General features: G+C 28.6%; 1 protein-coding gene across 1 annotated transcript in view; it reads left to right on the top strand.

Annotated features, from left to right (window-relative positions):
• Positions 1-12,500: 12,500 nt before the first annotated feature.
• The window catches only part of LOC117171477 (acetylcholine receptor subunit alpha-like), a 212,531-nt gene continuing 206,830 nt past the window's right edge, over positions 12,501-18,201 (top strand). The window contains exon 1 of the mRNA XM_033358833.1: positions 12,501-12,677. Within this exon, the coding sequence (XP_033214724.1) occupies positions 12,525-12,677 (153 nt within the window). The 5' untranslated portion in view covers positions 12,501-12,524. The remainder of the gene's footprint in view (positions 12,678-18,201) is intronic.

An 18,201-nucleotide genomic window follows, 5' to 3' on the forward strand; every position in this document is an offset into this window, starting at 1 on the left:
TAAAAATAATAATATAATAAAGTTAGCAAAAAATAGGAGTAAAGAAAAAAGGAAAGGCGATAACGTCAAATAATACACATAAAAGAGAAAGAAAAAGATAAAAAGATAGATAAAAAGAGATGAAAAAAGACAAAAAGAGATAGTGAAAGCGTATAAGAGGTAGAAAATGAAAAATAAACAGAGAAAGATAAAGAGAGATGGAGCAAGACAAGTGGAAATAGTAAAAGAGAAAAAGAGATAGGGGAAGACAAATAGAGAAAGAAAAAGTTAAAAATAAGTAAATAAAGAGAAGGAAAAAGTCAGAAATAGATAGAGTTAGCCAAAAAGAAAAAGGGAGTGGACAAAAATAGAAAGAGAAAGCCAAAAAGGGAAAGTGAAGTGCAGAAAGTGATACACGAAAAAGAGAAATATAAAGAGATAGAAAAAGAAAAAAATGGTGAAAGAGTAAAACAGGTAAAAAAGGCAAATAAATAGAGAGATATAAGAAGATAAAAGGAGATGGGGAAAGACAATTAGAAATAGTGAATGAAAAGAAGCTATAAAGACAAATAGAGAAATAAAAAGACAAAAAGGAATTAATAAAGAGTAGAAGAAAGTTGAATGTAGATAAAGTGAGAAAAAAAAGGAGATAAAAAAATATAAAGGCAAAGACAAACAAGACAGAGAAAGATAAAAAGAGATGTAAAAAGAAAAAAAAAGAAAATGTCTGAAAGGGAAAGAAAAATACAATAAGAGATAGAGGAGAAAGGAATAGAGAAAGAGAAAATGATGCATATGGAAAATAGGTGATTGTGAAAGAGAAAAAGAGTTAGAGAAGGGGAAATAGGCAAAGAGAGAGTCAAAAAGAGATAAAGAAAGTAATGCAGAAAGAAAGAAATAGATGGAGAGAGGCAAAAAGAAATTCTGAAAGAGAAAAAGAGATAGAGAAAGAAAATAGAGAAAGACAAAGAATAAAATAAATAAAGAAACATGAAGAGAAAGTCAAAAATAGATAGAGTAAGACGAATAGAGAAAGATAAAGACAACAAGACATGGTGAAAGATAAAAGAGGATAAAGAAAGAGAAATACAGAAAGAAAAATTCAAAAAGAGGCAAAGAGATAAAGAAAGAGAAGGCGGAAGTCAAAAGAGATGGAGAAAGAGAAGAAGAGAAAGAAAAAGACAGAAAACGAAAATGGATTCAGTATTTTGTATTTTCTGAAACTTTAGTAATAAAAGAGTAAATAAATAAATGCAGCACAGATGAAGGTGACACTGATTTTGAGAGGCTCTTTTTAAATTCTAAGTTGCCCCTATATCTCGTGCAAATATGCACTATACGCGTCAATTGAAATTCACATGGCAGGAAATTGCAATTCCGCATTTGTACCGAAAGCAGTATGGCAGAGAGCGGAGAATATGCAAATTTCAATGCACCAAGAGTTGTCGACATCGTGTTGTGCATATGAGAGCTGAGGATGCTTCGATTGGAATCAAACGCAATTGAAATTTCTACTTTTCCCTTTTAACAGGCACACATCTGTACAGTAACTTTTTTTCCATCAATCCTCTTTTCCAACTTCGTCCACTGCATATTTCATTTATTTACATGTCAATTTTTTAAATTATTTTTGAACATCTTTTACAAAAAATATTTCGATTTCATTTTAAATAACATAAATTTTAAAAGGTTAGAATATAAAAAAGTTTCAATATGAAAATTTTTGGTGACTGAATATTTTTTCATTTTAAATAGAGTTCGGTTTCGTTTTTCATGACAAATGAATTTTAAAGGTTTCTAATTGAATTTTTTTTCATTTTCGAAATAAATTTTGTATGTAAAAACAATTCACGTTCAATTTTTTCTTAATTTCTAATTGTTAAATTGAAATTGTTTTGAATTCACAAATTATTATATTCGAATGTTTTTAATTATTAATTATTCAATTTCGAACTCTTTTAATTAGAAATAATACAATTTTAATTCCTTTGAACTTTAAGCGATCCATTTTTCAAAATTCTAATCTAGAAATCTACTCACTTTCGAGATACTTCAATTCAAAATAAATTTTTTCAATTTTGGAAGCTTTGAGTGATAAATTACACAATTTTAATTTCTTTTTGAATTAAACTGTCTAATTTTCAGAATTTTAGTCTGAAATTTTTTAATTTTAAGAGCTTTCGTTTAAAATTTTATAAATTCAGAAATATTCTATTTTAATCATTTGTCCGCAGTCTAAAATAGTTTTAATTGAAACGTTTTCGATTAAAAATAGTTCAATATGTTTTTTTTTCAATTTTAACGCTTCTAATTCGAAATTGTTAATTATTGTCAAAATTTAAAAATTTGTTTCTAATTTGTGCCTAACATTTGTATTTTACTTTCATTTAAAAAACAAATTTTTTAACTTTTAAAAAGTATGTACAATTACTCTACTATCCTCTATGAAAAATAAAAAATTAGTTCCTTCTTCCTTACCACCATAATTAACAAACTAAGATCAGAATTATTTTAATTCTCTAATTGATTCTTCGTCCTGAAAATTTTTATTTTATTTTATATAATGAAAACTAAAAATAGAATCCTTGAAGGAGGAAGTTGATTTCTTCAATTTTCGATTTAAGTGCCCTACTTATTTTGTGAGGAAAAAGACAATAAGGGAAGCAAAAAGCCAGGAAGAGAGAAACAAAAAAAAAGAGAAATACAAAAAGAGATGTGCAAAAGAGATAAAGATAAATAAAAAGAGTGGGAAAAGACAGAAAGGGCTGGTGAAAGAGAAGAAGAGATAGAGAAGGACAAATATATAAAAAAAAATTAATTAAGAAAAAGTAGGCGAAAGATAAGAAGAGATAGACAAAGAGAGAAAGAGAAAGACAAAAAGAGAAAGAGAAAGGCATAAAAGATAAAGAGAAAGATAAGCAGATAGATAAAGAAGAGGTGAAAAAAGACAAAAGATATAGTAAAAGAGAAAAAGCAATGGGGAAAGGCAAATAGAGAAAGAAAAAGACAAAATAAAATAAAGAGTAGGAGAAAAGTAAGTGTAGATAAAGCAAGGCAAGAAGAGTTGGAGATAGACAAAAAAAGAAAGACAGAGAATAAAAAGATATAGAAAGGTAAAAAGAGATCTAAAAATAAAAGAGAGAAAGAAAATGACAAAAAGGTAAAGTGAAATACAGAAAAAGATAGACGAAAAAGAGATAGAGAAAGATAAATAGATGTATAATGAAAAAAATAAATTGTGAAACAGAAAAAGAGGTAAAAAAGGACAATTAGAGAAACAGAAAGCTAAAAAGAGATGGAGAAAGACATGCAGAAAGACAAAAACAGATAAAGATAGACAAAAAGTGTAATACAAAGACAAAAAAGAGAGAGAGAGAGGAAAACAGGAAGCAGATGGAAGACAAAAATGTATAGAGAAATATAAAATGAGAATCAAACTGGAAAAAGATCAGAAAAGAAACCGAAAGACAAAAAGAGATAGAGAAATACAAGAAGAAATAGAGAAAGAAATTAGAGGAAGAAAGAAAAAAAAAGAAATGCAGAAAAATGAAGATATACAGAAATGGAAAAAGATATGGAGATTGAAAGAAAGAGACAGGGAAGGTTAAAAAGAAAAAAATGACCAAAAGTGATAGATAAATGGAAAAAGACAAAGACAGAAAGTACAGGAAGGTATGGACCAAACGGGAAAGACAAAGATAGAAATAGAAAGACAAAAAAGGGGAAGAAAAAAAATATAGAAAGAGCTAGAGAAGAAAAAGAGAGTAAGAAAGACAAGTACAAGAAAGATTACAAGAAGGAGTACAGAAAAAGGAAAAAACAGACAGAAAAAAAAACACGAGATAAAAATTAAAAAAGTGGAAGACAAAAGAGATAGGTACATAGCAAAAAAGACAGGCACTGACCTTAATAGAAAGAAAAAAAGAGATAGAGAAATGCAGAAATAGATGGAAAAAAATCAAAATTAATAGAGAAAGAGTTCAAGATAATGATAAAGATAAAAAGAGATAGTGAAATATTATAAGAGATACATATAGGATTCATATGGGAGAAAGACAAAGAGAGGCAGAGAAAGGCAAAACGAAATAAAAGAAAATAAATAAGAAAGATAAAGATAAAAAAGGTGGAAGAGAAAAAGAGATGGACAAAAAGAAAAACAGAAAGAGAAAGACTGAAAGAGAAAGATAAAAAAAGATATACAGGAATACAAAAAAAAGGCAGGACAAACGGAAATAGAGAAAGAGTGAAAAAGAGAGAGAAGGACAAAAAGTTAAGAACAAATTAAGAGGTATAGAGAAATGCAAAAAGATATGGAGAGAGCCAAAAGGAGATAGAAAAACAAAAGGAAAAGTACAACAAGAGATAGAGAAGTACAAAACGAAAAATAAAATCACTAAAAGAGATAGAGAAAGACAAAGAGAGACAAAGAAAAAGGAGAATTGAATTTTTAATATTGTAGATTGAAATTGGAATCTTCGAAGAGAAAAGTTGGTTTCTTCAATTTTCTATTCGAGTATCCAACTCATTTCGCTTTCTTACCTTAACTTGCTACGATCATTGTAATAAACCGAAACTTTAGATTCTTCGACTTTATTGTATTTCTTTTATCGATTCTTTACTCGTGTTTCCCGTACCGCCATTAGTTTCAAGTAAAAAGAGAAGACCTTTCGAAATTAGTTTGAGTTACGGAACCAGCAATGAACTTTAGTCTCGGATCTGGGTTAATGAATTACACCAAAGGAACAATAATTGAATCAAAGAAATTATGTTAAATAGCAAATAATTACATTTCAATGTTAAATTAAAAATTGTCAAGTTTAACCTAAGACATGAATTTTCCAGTATAATGACGAACCTTAAAATAATAAAAATTAATTTTCTACCAAATAACTCAATCAACCATTTTTTCAACTAAAAATGATCAATTATAAACGGAAAATATAATAATTGATATTTCAATAAACAAAAAAAGATTTTGATTTTTAAAAAAGTTGAATTTTTAACCCAAAAAGACGAAGTTTAAATCAAATATTTAAAATTTTTACCTAACATTTTCATTTTTAACAACAAAATAAATGAAAAATTCTACCAAGAGAATTCAATTTTCATACGAAACAGAGAAATACTCTTCAAAATAATTGAATTTCAAACCAGAAAAAATTTTCTAGTCAAAAGAGAAAAAAGAATTTAAATTAAGTGTTGAATTGTCAAATTCAAAAATAAATTACAAACAAAACGAAACAAAGAATGATGAAAAGTGATGATTTTTTAACTTAAATAATGAAAAAATAAAATGAGTAGTTCAACCCTCAATCAAATAGTTGAATTATTAACTTAAAATTATGAATTATAAACGGAAAATGTAATAGTTCACAGTTGAACAAAAAAATATTAATGCAACCAAGTTGTTGAATTTTCAGCTAAAACTGATACATTCTAAGCGGAAAATATAAAAGTTGGTTTTCAACAGAAAAATAATTCAATTTTAAATTTTTTTAAATTTGAATTTTCAACCCGAAAAGACGAACGTAATTCAGGAACTGCACATTTTATTATTGCGAAAAAGTATGAAACTATTCTAATAAAAAAACCAGTTTTTTTTAGTTTTTAAAAAAATTTCAACTTCATTCAACCTTTTTTTAATTTCTAATTTTACATTAAAAAATCGCTGTATATTTGAAACACCCTTTAGGATGAAACATAAACTCCATAAAAAAAATCCATAATAAATGGAACGCCTTTACTCCTGTGGGATTTTTTGCTGAAGGGATGATTCATCTAAACTCTTCTCAAATCCAATAATATTTAATATCTGAAATTTTTCAGCTCCCATGCGACTGAATCATATACGAACTGAAATAAGAGCCATTCGGAACAAAATAAATGTGCTTTTAAAACTACTCTTTGAAAAAAACTTTCGAAAAATTAATATTCGAGGGAAATTAAGGAGGTTTGTCGATAAAATGCATTTTAGTTGCAACATTATGGCATAAATAATTTGCAATTTAGAATGAAAAATTTTGGGACAAAATTTAAGCGAATAATTGACAAGCCGGATTCAATAACCACCTATCATTTTTTTTTGGCTGAACGACTTCGACTCCTGAAAACTGTTCTAAAAAGTTGCGAGTCTTAATTTTAAAAATTTATATTCTTATAAGAAATTTTATTGGACATCTTTGTTTCCTGGACTCAAAAGTTTTTGCTTTCGTCGCTTTCTAAGTAAACCCGATAATCTCGTTTTTTGGAAATGAATTTTTTTTTAACTCAACCCGCCATAAATGAGCGAATTCTAGAAATTGTTTGATAAAATTTACAGACTATACTTTTTATAATGTTTTACGACCAATAAATTAAATAAATAATTATTTTTATTCTTTAAAATAATGTTATAAATTTTTAAATGAGACATTGCTTAAATCATGCATTGATATCTTCAAGCTCATTGGAAGTTGAGTAATTATTAGTAACAAAAAAATTTGTTTAAAAAAGTTATTCAGAAAGATATAAATATATTTTCCACAAAAAATAATGAATATAAATAAATGATTATTAAGAAATGAGGAAGGTTTTATTTCGAACGTGCGGCTTGTTTATTCTCACGCATATATCAAATCGACGCGTTCACATGGAAATGCATTTTCATCCATTAAAAAAATGGAGACCATTCATAAACGAATATAGAAAATTCCATTCATTGGAAACTAATGTTTAAATAAATAAAATCTTTGATTAAATTATTGAATATGACAACGAGAAGTCGTTAAAAATTTATTTTTATAAAATAAAAAAAAATTCTGAGCCTATTCATTATATAATGTATAAAAAATAATAATTATTTTAACAACTAATGATTGCAAATTACGAAAAAATTACCCTTCTTAATTAGTTTATCAATATCGTTATAAACAATTTCTTTTTGTAACACCAACTTGTTATAAATTATTTCTGTATAGTTATCATACTGTTGCAAAACCTGTTTTATTCAATTTTAAAATCTTCCAAGCAGTGGAAGACTTGAAAAATTAAATAAAAAAGTATTTGTAAAAACGAAAAATGTTACTCTGGCTAGACTAATTTATCAGCAGTTGCTAATTATAACTGAGAGTATTACTGCTATTTCAAAAAAATATTAACAAATTCGTAGAAAATTAAACTGTTTAGCAATTTTTATCCACAGAAAGATGTTCCTTCATGATTTATAAATTATTATATACATGAATTATAAATATTGTTCTAACCAAAATAATAATATGCTATTCATTCCACCAGTCGTAGAACGTCATAAAGAATATTTTCTGTAAATTTTAGCACGCATTTTTCAAGATTGGTTGAATTATGGTGAGTTAAAGTAAAAAAATGGTATTCTAAAAAATCGGCTCTTTTTTAAAACTGTAAAAACAACCATTTCTTTGTCAGAGAAAAAATGTGTGCAAATAAATTCCCGGTTGAAATATTTAGCTTCAAAACAGAAATTAAGAATTTTTTTGAAGATTGTCTAGGGACAGACGCCATGAGTCAGACCTAGTAAAGACGTTTCTAAATTTTTAAGGATGAAATATCATGCGAGAAGTTTTTTGTTTCAATTCAAAAATTTTTAGAATTTTGGATCTTCACTTCAACTCGTGTTATGACTTCGAAAATTTTCGGCAAAAATCCGAAATTATCAGGTGGTAATCTCTATTATCTTTGCTTTAATTTGAGCCCGGAAAAAATCAAAAATCTTCACGGGTTCTTGTAATATAAAAAAAAATTTCCAAGTGTTGCAACGACTGACACTCGATGCAGCGCTTGGACATTTTTATTAATATCTCAGGAACACGTTCGGATTTTTCAAGTTGTCTCAGTTTAAATTAAAGCTAAGATTTTAAAGATTTTACCCTGTAAATTTTATATTTCTGGCTTTATTTCTGACTGAGTTATCATAGTTCAAAGTCATCAGTAATTTTCAGTATCATTAGCTTGACTGGACTACTTGGCTTTTCCAATATTCGCCTTATCTTCGAATCTTTAATTCGAAAGAACCTACTTTTCAGGAATTTTAAGCACTTACTCGATTTCGAAAAAATGTCAGTTTCACCTTCAATTATTCTCTGTAGTCCTTTGTCTTTCTTCTTGAGGAACATATAACGATGCACAATGCTCGAGGGTTGATGGCGCGAAATTCAAATTCAATTTCAACTTGTCTCACACTTTATTTGCTTGGACTACTGAATTTCAAATCTGATATGAATGAGGGTTGTGTGCCTATAATAGATAAAAAAAAAATAAAAAAATGGGCTTGACATTGAATCGGAAGTACAAAGTAAGCTCGACCGCTGCAGCGCCCAGAACCACTAATGTGCTCGCTCGCAGCGCGGACGGAAACTTCGAGGTGACCTTGGCCACGAAGGCAACCATCTACCACCAAGGACTGGTCGAGTGGAAGCCTCCGGCCATTTATAAGTCATCCTGTGAAATCGACGTGGAGTACTTCCCCTTTGACGAGCAAACGTGTGTCCTCAAGTTCGGTTCGTGGACCTATGATGGCTTCAAGGTAAACTTGCATGTCAATTTATTGTTCAAATTTTAGTTTCAGCACGGCAACTCACCAAAAGATTCATCAAATTTGCACCGCAATGATGAAGAGTCTTTCGGGAGAGTTAATAGACAGTAAGGCTAGATTAGTTTAATGTATACTGTATAATTGTACATCTTCCGAGAATATTTTACAATCAGCGAGGATTTTGCAGCTCGGTGTCAAATCTCTGCGTACCAAGTTGAGAAATTCCAGTGTAATAAGTAGTAGAGCTATACTACTATCACTCCACTTATCGAACGAACATTGTTCTCGTTTGTGATAACTTTTCAACAATCAGTATTACCTTCAGTCAGTTAGGTCAATCCCTAATAGATTGACCGAGTACTGATCAGTTTCAGGAATCTGCAGTACCGACTGATCGTAATACCGACTGTCGGTATCTCAGCATTTCACGAAAAGTTAATTCGTCGGTAACTGAAGTGTAAGCGCTACAGCTATACTACTGTAATACTCGAAATTAAGACACGTTCTCATTTTATAGCTGATAGCAAGCTATAAAGAAATTCGCAGCAGCCGACATAAAACTCATAATTGAGCATCGAAGACCTCGCTCGCCTTAAAGGGATGCTGTCAGAAAAAAATGTTTCTATCTTTATAAAATGTAAACTTTTTTCAAATTCATTGGTATTTTGGTCGTCACGGCTTAAAAAAAACTATCCTGGCCTCCCACACTCGAAAAAATTAAAATTGAACGACGCACAGTGGTTTAAATTAGGAACAATAGTAAAAAATTGTATTATGCTTTATTACCAGTTTGGCGCATTTCTGAAATTTTTTGGGAAAAATGATAATTAACAACAATTACCATTTTGAAGAATACTCACCTTCATTTTATAATTTCGTACCTTTACTGCCCTACTTTACTCTCCCGCATTCCCCCTGTCTCTTCCCTACTTTCCCACTCCCCTCACTTTCCGTTATTATAATTAATTTTTCCTGCACTCACTTCCCTTAGAATCTCATCACTTGTCCTACTTCATCCTACTAATCGCTCATCTACCCTACTTAACAACTTATTTATCTTCCCCTCAAGTTTCCATCCCTATACATCTCCTACTTTATCTTCCACGCTAATTTATTTATTTTCTTCCCTAATTTCCTTATTTCCCTCCCTTGCTTCGCTATCACACCATACCCTTCCCCACTCTCCTGACTCTTACTCGTCACAATTACTTCATCTCCTCAATTCTCCTTTCAATTTAACCCTCCACCCCATGAAATCCTATCCTAAATCCTTAAGTTTCCTACTATCCTAATCGGCAATTTAATACATCTCCCCTACTACCCCTAAAGTCCCCCTTCGCTACTTCTCCTACTTTTACTTCCGCATTTAACCCCTTCCATAGTTTCCTACTTTTGTTGTCCTACTGTTCTTACTCAATCTCTCCCTACACTACTTCCCTAATCCCTTTCACCGTAAAGGATTTCTCTATCCCTACTTTCCTGCTTCTGGAATTTCGTCAAAAAATTTTAATTTATATAACGTAACCCAAAATTTAATTATAACTTTTTAAGCTTCAGATGTCTAGCATTATTTCCCACTGAGTTATCATGCTTGAAAGTCGTCAGTGATTTTTAGTGCCTCTTATTCCTGCTGATTTTTTTGCTAATTAAAAAATCCGTTGAGACTTAAGGTCTGTAGAAAACTTAAACAGTAAATTCCCAAGGATCACGTTATTTCCGCTACTTCCCTGCATTTTCCCTTAATAATTTCTCTTTTTCTCTCTTCTCTGAAAACTTACCCCTTACCCCCCTTTTCCCCTTAAATATGCGATTTTCAGGACCTAAAATGTTTTCCGGATTAAAATTAATGTAGTTTTAAATAAAAATATATACAGTGGAAAATTAAATTTTCTACTTAAACTTTACTTAAAATTAATTTTCTGATACAAATTTCTAATTTTAAAACCTAACATTTTTAATTTAATAAAAATGAATTTGAGGGTTTATTAACACTATTATTTCTTAGTCACTAAATGTTCAAAATTTCTATTTCCTTTCCTTTATTCCTTTCTTTTCCCCTTTTAGAAATAAAATCCAAATATTTTTGGTTCGAATTCAATTCTTTTTTGTCTAAAGTTTAATTTTTTTGTTTGTGAATTAATTATTTCTTTGAAAATTAATTTTTTTTAAATACAACAATTTTGTTCAAAATTCATGCTTTATTAAAAGTTCATATTTTTTTCAACAATGGAATATTTAGTTGACAATCGTCTATTTTGTTGTACTACAAATGTTAGAAATTTTAAACTAATTTTATTTCAAAGAACTTATTCATCTCTTTCGTGAAAAATTTCCCTATTTCCTCTTTTTTAAAGGGATTCGACCTGTCAAACCTATTAGTATTACAAGAAATTTCAACACAATAGTTTAAATTTAAATTGGAAAAATATATCAAAAAATAAAAATTTTCTACTAAAATGATAAATATTCAGTAATCTTCAGAATCTTTAAAAAATACATGCCATTTCAACCAGAAAGAGTTTTTAACCATAAAGATGAATTTTCACCCATAAAGATTAATTTTTTACAAAAAAAAAATGAAACGAATTTTTAATCAAAAGGATGAATTTTCAACTAAGAACATTAATTTTCTGCAAAATTCATAAATTTTTAACTAAATAGTTGAAATTTCCAAGTAAAAAATTATTTCAAACAAAAAACTACATTTTTAACAAAAATGAGGAATCTCGCACCCAAGAAAATGAGTTTTCAACCCTTAATATTAATAATTTTTACACAAAAAATTAACCCTCGACGAAATACATCAATTTTTAACCAAACAGTTGATATTTTCAACGATAAAAGATTACTTTTCAAACCAAAGGTCGAATAATTGAATAAACCAAGAAGATTAATTTCTGAACGAAAAACATTAATTTTAACAACATACATGAATATTCAGCTGCAAAGATCAATTTTGAACTGAAAATTTAACCGTTAAATTTCTAATTAGAAAAATTAATTTTGAACCCAAAGAATGAATTTTTGACTAAATAATTAAATTTTTAAGCAAAGAAATTAATTATATACCAAAAAGATGAATTCTTTCCTGAAGATAACGAACTTTCATCAAAATACCTGCATTTCCAACTAATAAAAGTAGATTTGGAACACAAAATAGAATAGTTTATTTTTTCTATATATTTCTATTTTCATGTATTTTATACAGTTTTGATTTTTTTAATACTTGATATTATATTCTTCCTCAATCTATTCTTCAAAATTGTAAGTTTATTGTAGAATTTGATTTTAAAATCGCGCGCTTTCAATCACTTTTAGTTCCGACTTAATCGTAGCCAATCAAAACAGTGGGAAGTTGTGACACAACTCTACCTAGAGGATCTCTAATTAAAACCACTGTCTGACACTTAATTCTTTTTTCACTTCAGTCGAGAGTGAAGTACTAATGTTTCGAACACGAAGGAATAGTAAAGAGCAGTATCCCTGTAAGTAGGGAGGATAATCCCGAAGGTTCAAGAATTCGTTAATGTTTGCCACGAATGGACAACCAGGGTCAGTTTCACGCACATGCGCATTGGCGGTTGCCATGGCAACAGCCGTTGGAAGTTTTGGTCTTGTGTTTTGAACACGATGGAGTGGGGAGAGGACAGAGCACTTAGTGGGTAGTGAATAGAACACGTGACAGCGCAAACAGCACTGCGCATGTGCGCGTAACTGGCCCTGGCTATCCATTCGTGGCAAACATTAACGAATTCTTTTAAGTTCGTGGTTCCACCTCTCTATCCCAAACACACAGGGTGATACCACTCCTCACAATACCTGTGTGGTTTTGAACCATTTTTCCAACTATGAAAAAAAATTGGGGAAATTTTTAATGAGGAAAATGAATCTGGTGACAGCATCCCTTCGAATTGTGAGTTTCGGAAGCAATGAATCGTGATCACGCTGGGGTTGTTTCTTCGGTGTTTGCAGCGCCGACGGAAACTACGAGGTGACTTTGATGACAAAGGCTAAGGTGTACTATCCCGGATTGGTCGTTTGGCAGCCACCAGCAGTTTATAAATCTTCCTGCTCCATCGACGTTGAATTCTTTCCGTACGACGTACAGACCTGTGTTTTGAAGTTAGGCTCCTGGACTTATGACGGTTTGAAGGTGCCGATTTTTGTCGGAACGGATTGATTGACGTTTGATTGATTTTTGCCAGTTAGGCGCCGTACTTAAATTACCTAACGGATTATAGGTCCTCTTCCAAAGACTCTCCCTCCCCCCTTTAACGAACCGTAACAAAATATTTCTGCCCCCCCCCCGCTCTTATTGTACATAATTTATAGTTTCCAGAAATAATAAGAGATGAAATTTGAGACTAATGGTTATTTTATGTGTTTAAGTAAAGCTTTATAGAGTGAAAATTTCGTTTTCAAAATTCTCATATATCTCTTTGAACAATTGTTTATATTTCCTGACCATTAAAATTCAAATACCAGCATTTTAATATTGTAGTAATATTAAGATCAGATCTTCTTTAAACGGAATCAAGCAATATTTTAGATACAAAATGCAAATTTTCTTATTTATTTTAAACAAAAAATTACTTTTTTATCGTAAAAGATACGAATTTAACAAAGTACTTAAATTTTTAATAAATTTTAGAAATTTTCAACTTAAAAATATAAATTTAAAAAGAAAATCTAAAATTTTCAACAAATAAAGATTTTTTAGCCATGAAAGAAAATTTTTTTGTCTAAAGTGTTGAATCTTCAAGCCAAACGGCGATTAAACTTAAATTTTCAACCAAAGAAATGAATTTTTAAATAAAAATATGAATTTCGACAAAAATGATTTCTTGACAAAGTGGTTCAAACAAAATAGTTGAATCCTCCAACAGAGAAGATTAATTTTCAACTAAACAGTTGCATTTTCAGCCAAAAAAGATGAAATTTCTACTAAAACATACACATCTTTGAATCGGGAAAAAAATTTTAATGTGTTTAAATTTTCATTCAAAAAAGGTTTTAGTTTCACTTTTTAACATTTTAATATGAGTTTCAAACAAGAAGTAAGTTTCCAATCAATATTCTTGAATTTTGAACCCGAAGATAAGAATTTTCAAATAAGCAGTAGAATTTTCTACCAAAAGGGATGAGTTCTTAACAGAATTGTTGAATCTTTAAGTAAAGAGTTGCATTTTTATCCCAGAAAGATAAAATTTCAACTGAAACAGATTAATTTTAAAATAAAAAAGACAAAATTTAAAAAAAAGTTAAATTCTTAGCTAAAAAAAATGTCAGTTAACTTTTCCACAACACAGTTAGAATTTGAAACAAGTAAATTTTCAAAAAATAGCCAAAATTGCAACCGAAAATGATTATTTTTTGACTAGATTTTTGAATTTTGTACCAAAAAGTTGCATTTTTATCTGAAAGAGATGCAGTTTCTACTAAAATAGATGAATTTTTGAATTAACACAAATTTAAAAAAAAAATAGTTTAATTTTTATCCAAAAAAAGATTTTAATTTGAGTTTTCAATGCCAACATATAAATTTTAAACAAAAAGTTTCATTTTTATCAAAGTATGATGAAATTTCTACTAAAATGGATGAATTTTTAAATAAAAAAATTTAATTAAGTTGAATTTATACATAAAAAAATTTCAGTTGACTTTTAAAAACCAATTTATGAATTTCAAATACGTAAATTTTACAAAAAAAGTTAAATTTTTAACTGACAAGGAGGACTTATCGACTAATTTTTTAATTTTCAACCAAATAGATGCATTTTTATCCAACAACGATGCAGTTTCTACTAAAATAATTGAATTTTTTAAGTAAAAACACAAATATTCAACAATAAAAAATAGTTAAATTTTTAACTAGAAAGGATGACTTTTTAACTAAATTTTTAAATTTTAACGAAACAGTTGCATTTCTATCTAAAAAAGCTACAGTTTCTACTAAAAAAGCGGAATTTTTGAAATAATAACATAAATTTTCAACAACAAGAATAGTTTAATTTTTATCCAAAAAGGTTTTAATTTGACTTTTCAGTTCCAACATATGAATTTTCAACAAGAAATTTGATTTTTATCAAAGAAAGATGAAATTTTTTACCAAAACAGACTAATTTTTAAATTAAACAAAAAAAAAACAAATTTAAAATAAAGTTGAATTTTTACCTAAAAAAATTGCAGTTGACTTTTCAAAAAAAGAGTTGAATTTTTAACTGGAAAGGATGACTTCTCGACTAAATTTTTCAATTTTTAACCAAATAGTTTCTTTTTTATCCAAGAAAGATTAGTTACTACTAAAATAGGTGAATTTTTAAAGTAAAAACACAAATTTTCAAGAACAAAAAAGTTGGATTTTTAACTAGTAAGGGTGACTTATCAACTAACTTTTTGAATTTATAACGAAATAGTTGCATTTTTATCCAAGAAAGATGCAGGTTCTACTAAAATAGGTGAATTTTTTAAATAAAAACACAAATTTTCAAGAACAAAAAATAGTCGAATTTTCATGCAAAAAAGATTTTTATTGGACTTTTCAACATCAAAGCATGAGTTTTAAATAAGAAGTAAATTTTCTTCACAGGCACTTGAATTTGCAACAAAACAGTTGAATTTTCAACCAATAAAGATGACATTTTAACAAAAATTTGGAATTTCTAACCAAACGGTTGCATTTTTATCTAAGGAAGATGCAGTTGTACTCAAATATATGGATTTTCTAATTAAAAGGACAATTTAAAAAAAACTTTTGAGTTCTCATTAGAAAAAGAGTTTAGTTCACTTCTTAACCGTAAAATATGAATTTTAAACAATTCAATTTTCTAAGAAACAGTCAAATTTTGAACAACAACAAAATAGTTGGATATTTTTCCCTCACAATTAATAATTAAAGACCAGAATCTTAAACTTGTAATATTTTTGTCCTTGAATCTTATATAAATGGGATAAAACAGTTTCAATATATGAAAATTACAAATTTATTCCGCTTGAGAGTTTTTGAATGTTATAGGAATTCCCTGACTCTGGTAAATTTTTTTTTTAAGTCCATTACTTTTCACTGAACATTAAAATACTCTGACCTTTTAAAAATTGTTGTTAGCTGGGTTCATTTTTCTAAAAATTACTTACGTGAATGAACAATGCCCCCCCCCCTTCGTAACAAATCGTAACAAACTCTCGACCCCCCCCCCCGAGCTGTTACGTAATTTAAGTACGGTCCCTTATTTAGGAATTGCGTTCGTTCGTTTCTGCGTGCGTTAAGCTCTTGGACATGGCATTGTATCTATATATCTGTCTATCTCTCTATCCATCTACATTTATCTCTTACTGTGTCCGTGTTCATAATCTGCATTGACGTGTCAAATATTTCATTGACGTTCCTCGTTTATGCCATTTTAAGTTAATTGTTTGTTTCTTCTCTCATAACTGTTACGTTAAATAAACCAACTAAAAAAACTCGATAAACAAAAAAAAGTAGCGGAGCTCGAAATATCGTCCTTTCGAGGTTTACTATCAAAATTAATTTATCGAATCCTTTTCAAGTTTGGCAAGTTCTGATCGATTTGAAAAGAAATCGGACAGTCTGATCGTGATTCACAGTCGATTTTTTTTTCAAGAAATTGAATTTTTTTTTTAAATAACCAAAATAAAAAAAAGGAAATTTGTTATTTTATTATTCTTATTTGGGAACTCCTCTAGCTTGCTTAAAAAATTTTTAATTGGTTTAAAATGTTATTATTTTTTTAAATGCAAATATTTTTTAAAAAAGTCATCCTTTTTGACAAGAATTCAAGTACTTGGTTAAAACTGAAACTACTTTTCTGAAAATTGATTTTTTTATTTATGGTTCTTTTTTTTAGTTGAACATTCAAATACTTAGTTGCGAGTTTATGTATTGAGTTGATAAATCAACTTTTTTTATAAAATATTAATCTTTTTTGTTAAAAAATCAACCTTTTAATTCAAATTCGACTCTTTGTTTGAATGTTGAACTCGTTTTTTTTAACATTAATTTTTTTAATTCATCGTTTCAGTTTAAAATTCATGTCCTTGGTCAAAAGTTCCATTTTTAGTTAAAAATTAATATTTCAAACAGCAAATGAGTCTTTTCTACTTGAAAATTGACGCATTTTGTTGAAAATTCGTCCTTTTTGGTAGACAATTAATATTTCTATTTGAAAACTTATCACTTTTTCTTCAAAATGCAACTTCTTGGTTGAAATCTAACCTATTTTGGTTTTGAAAATCAATTTTTACATTGTTTTCCCCACTTTGTGATGTCTCGAAATTGTTTGAAACTGGAATATTAGGGTTTAACTTTAGTTCCAATTGTTAAAGCCTTTTATGGAAATTTTTTTTCGGCAGAAAATTTCTGTTCTCAAAACAAAAAATCCTCACGACTTTCCAAAACATTTTTTTTAACCATTAAAGAAAAATTCTGATTTGAAAAGGCATCTTATTAACATTTTTTTCAGGCGGGATAGTTTTTGCCAAAAAAATATCATTGTTGGAATTTTTGTCTTAAGCGATATGAATTTTCGACTTGAAATGTAGAACCTGTCTGATTTGATACGGATTCGATTTTCAAAATTACGAAATTCAGAAATGATTCAAATTATAGAATTAAAAATAACCACAAAAGAACGATTTTCATGAATCATTATTGATCGTACAACTGAAGAGGAATGGTCACAAAAATCAGATCGTATTATGAAATTGGCATGAGTGTATACTTCTTAAAGCTATTTTATAAAATCACTCTGATTTTTCAAATTTCAAAATTTCTTTCTTTGATACGATCTCTCCTCTAATTTCACATAAAAACGAGCTTCGAATAAAAAAAATTTTAAACTGAGCATACGTTTAAATTGTTATCTACATTAGGGTGACTCAAAGTGAAAAAAAGTTTCTTTGATTTGTGGAAACACCCTCCAAGAAACTTTAATTTCTGAAAATCGTAAACAACCCCGAGAAAAATTAATAATTTTAAAAAGTTTAGTAAAATTAAAAAATCACTCTTAGAAATAAAAGGAAAAATCTTCTCTGAGAAAAAAATGTTCAGCTCTTTACAATTTTCTGAATTTCAAGTAAAATTATTTTTAAACAAATTTTTGATACAAAATAGTTGTTCTGATCCACACTTACAGTTAAAAAATAAAAATTTACAGTTTTAGTTATTGACTTCTCAATTTGATCAAAAATTTTACATAATTATGTAAAAAGTTGTCTCCAAAAATATATAAAAAACTTTTATTTTGTAGGTAGTCAAAAGCACCCTTAAGGAGCACAAACCACCCCGAAATCTAAGAATTTAAAATTTTTAAGAATACATAAAAATAATTATCTTTGTTTGAAAATCGTGAACAGCCCTTAAAGAAGTTAATTCAAATTAGAAAGTTTCTGAAAGTCAATGAACAATCTCTAAAAATAAGAAGATAAACCTTTTTAGGAAAAAATTTTTTGTTCTCTTTAGAGTTTTTAACATAAAAATTGTATGAATTTGATGTAAAATAATGTTTAAAAACATGCTTATACTGGAAACTCAAAAGAGCTAGAAATATGATTTTTGATCCAAAAAATGGAAATCAACAATCCCACTGGAAATCTATGAAAACTTTATAGCACGAACTGTAAAAAGTTTCTCATTTTTTTCTTCTTAGAGAAGGGTTGTC

This window comes from Belonocnema kinseyi, chromosome 4, assembly GCF_010883055.1.
Source record: "Belonocnema kinseyi isolate 2016_QV_RU_SX_M_011 chromosome 4, B_treatae_v1, whole genome shotgun sequence".
NCBI lineage: Eukaryota > Metazoa > Arthropoda > Insecta > Hymenoptera > Cynipidae > Belonocnema > Belonocnema kinseyi.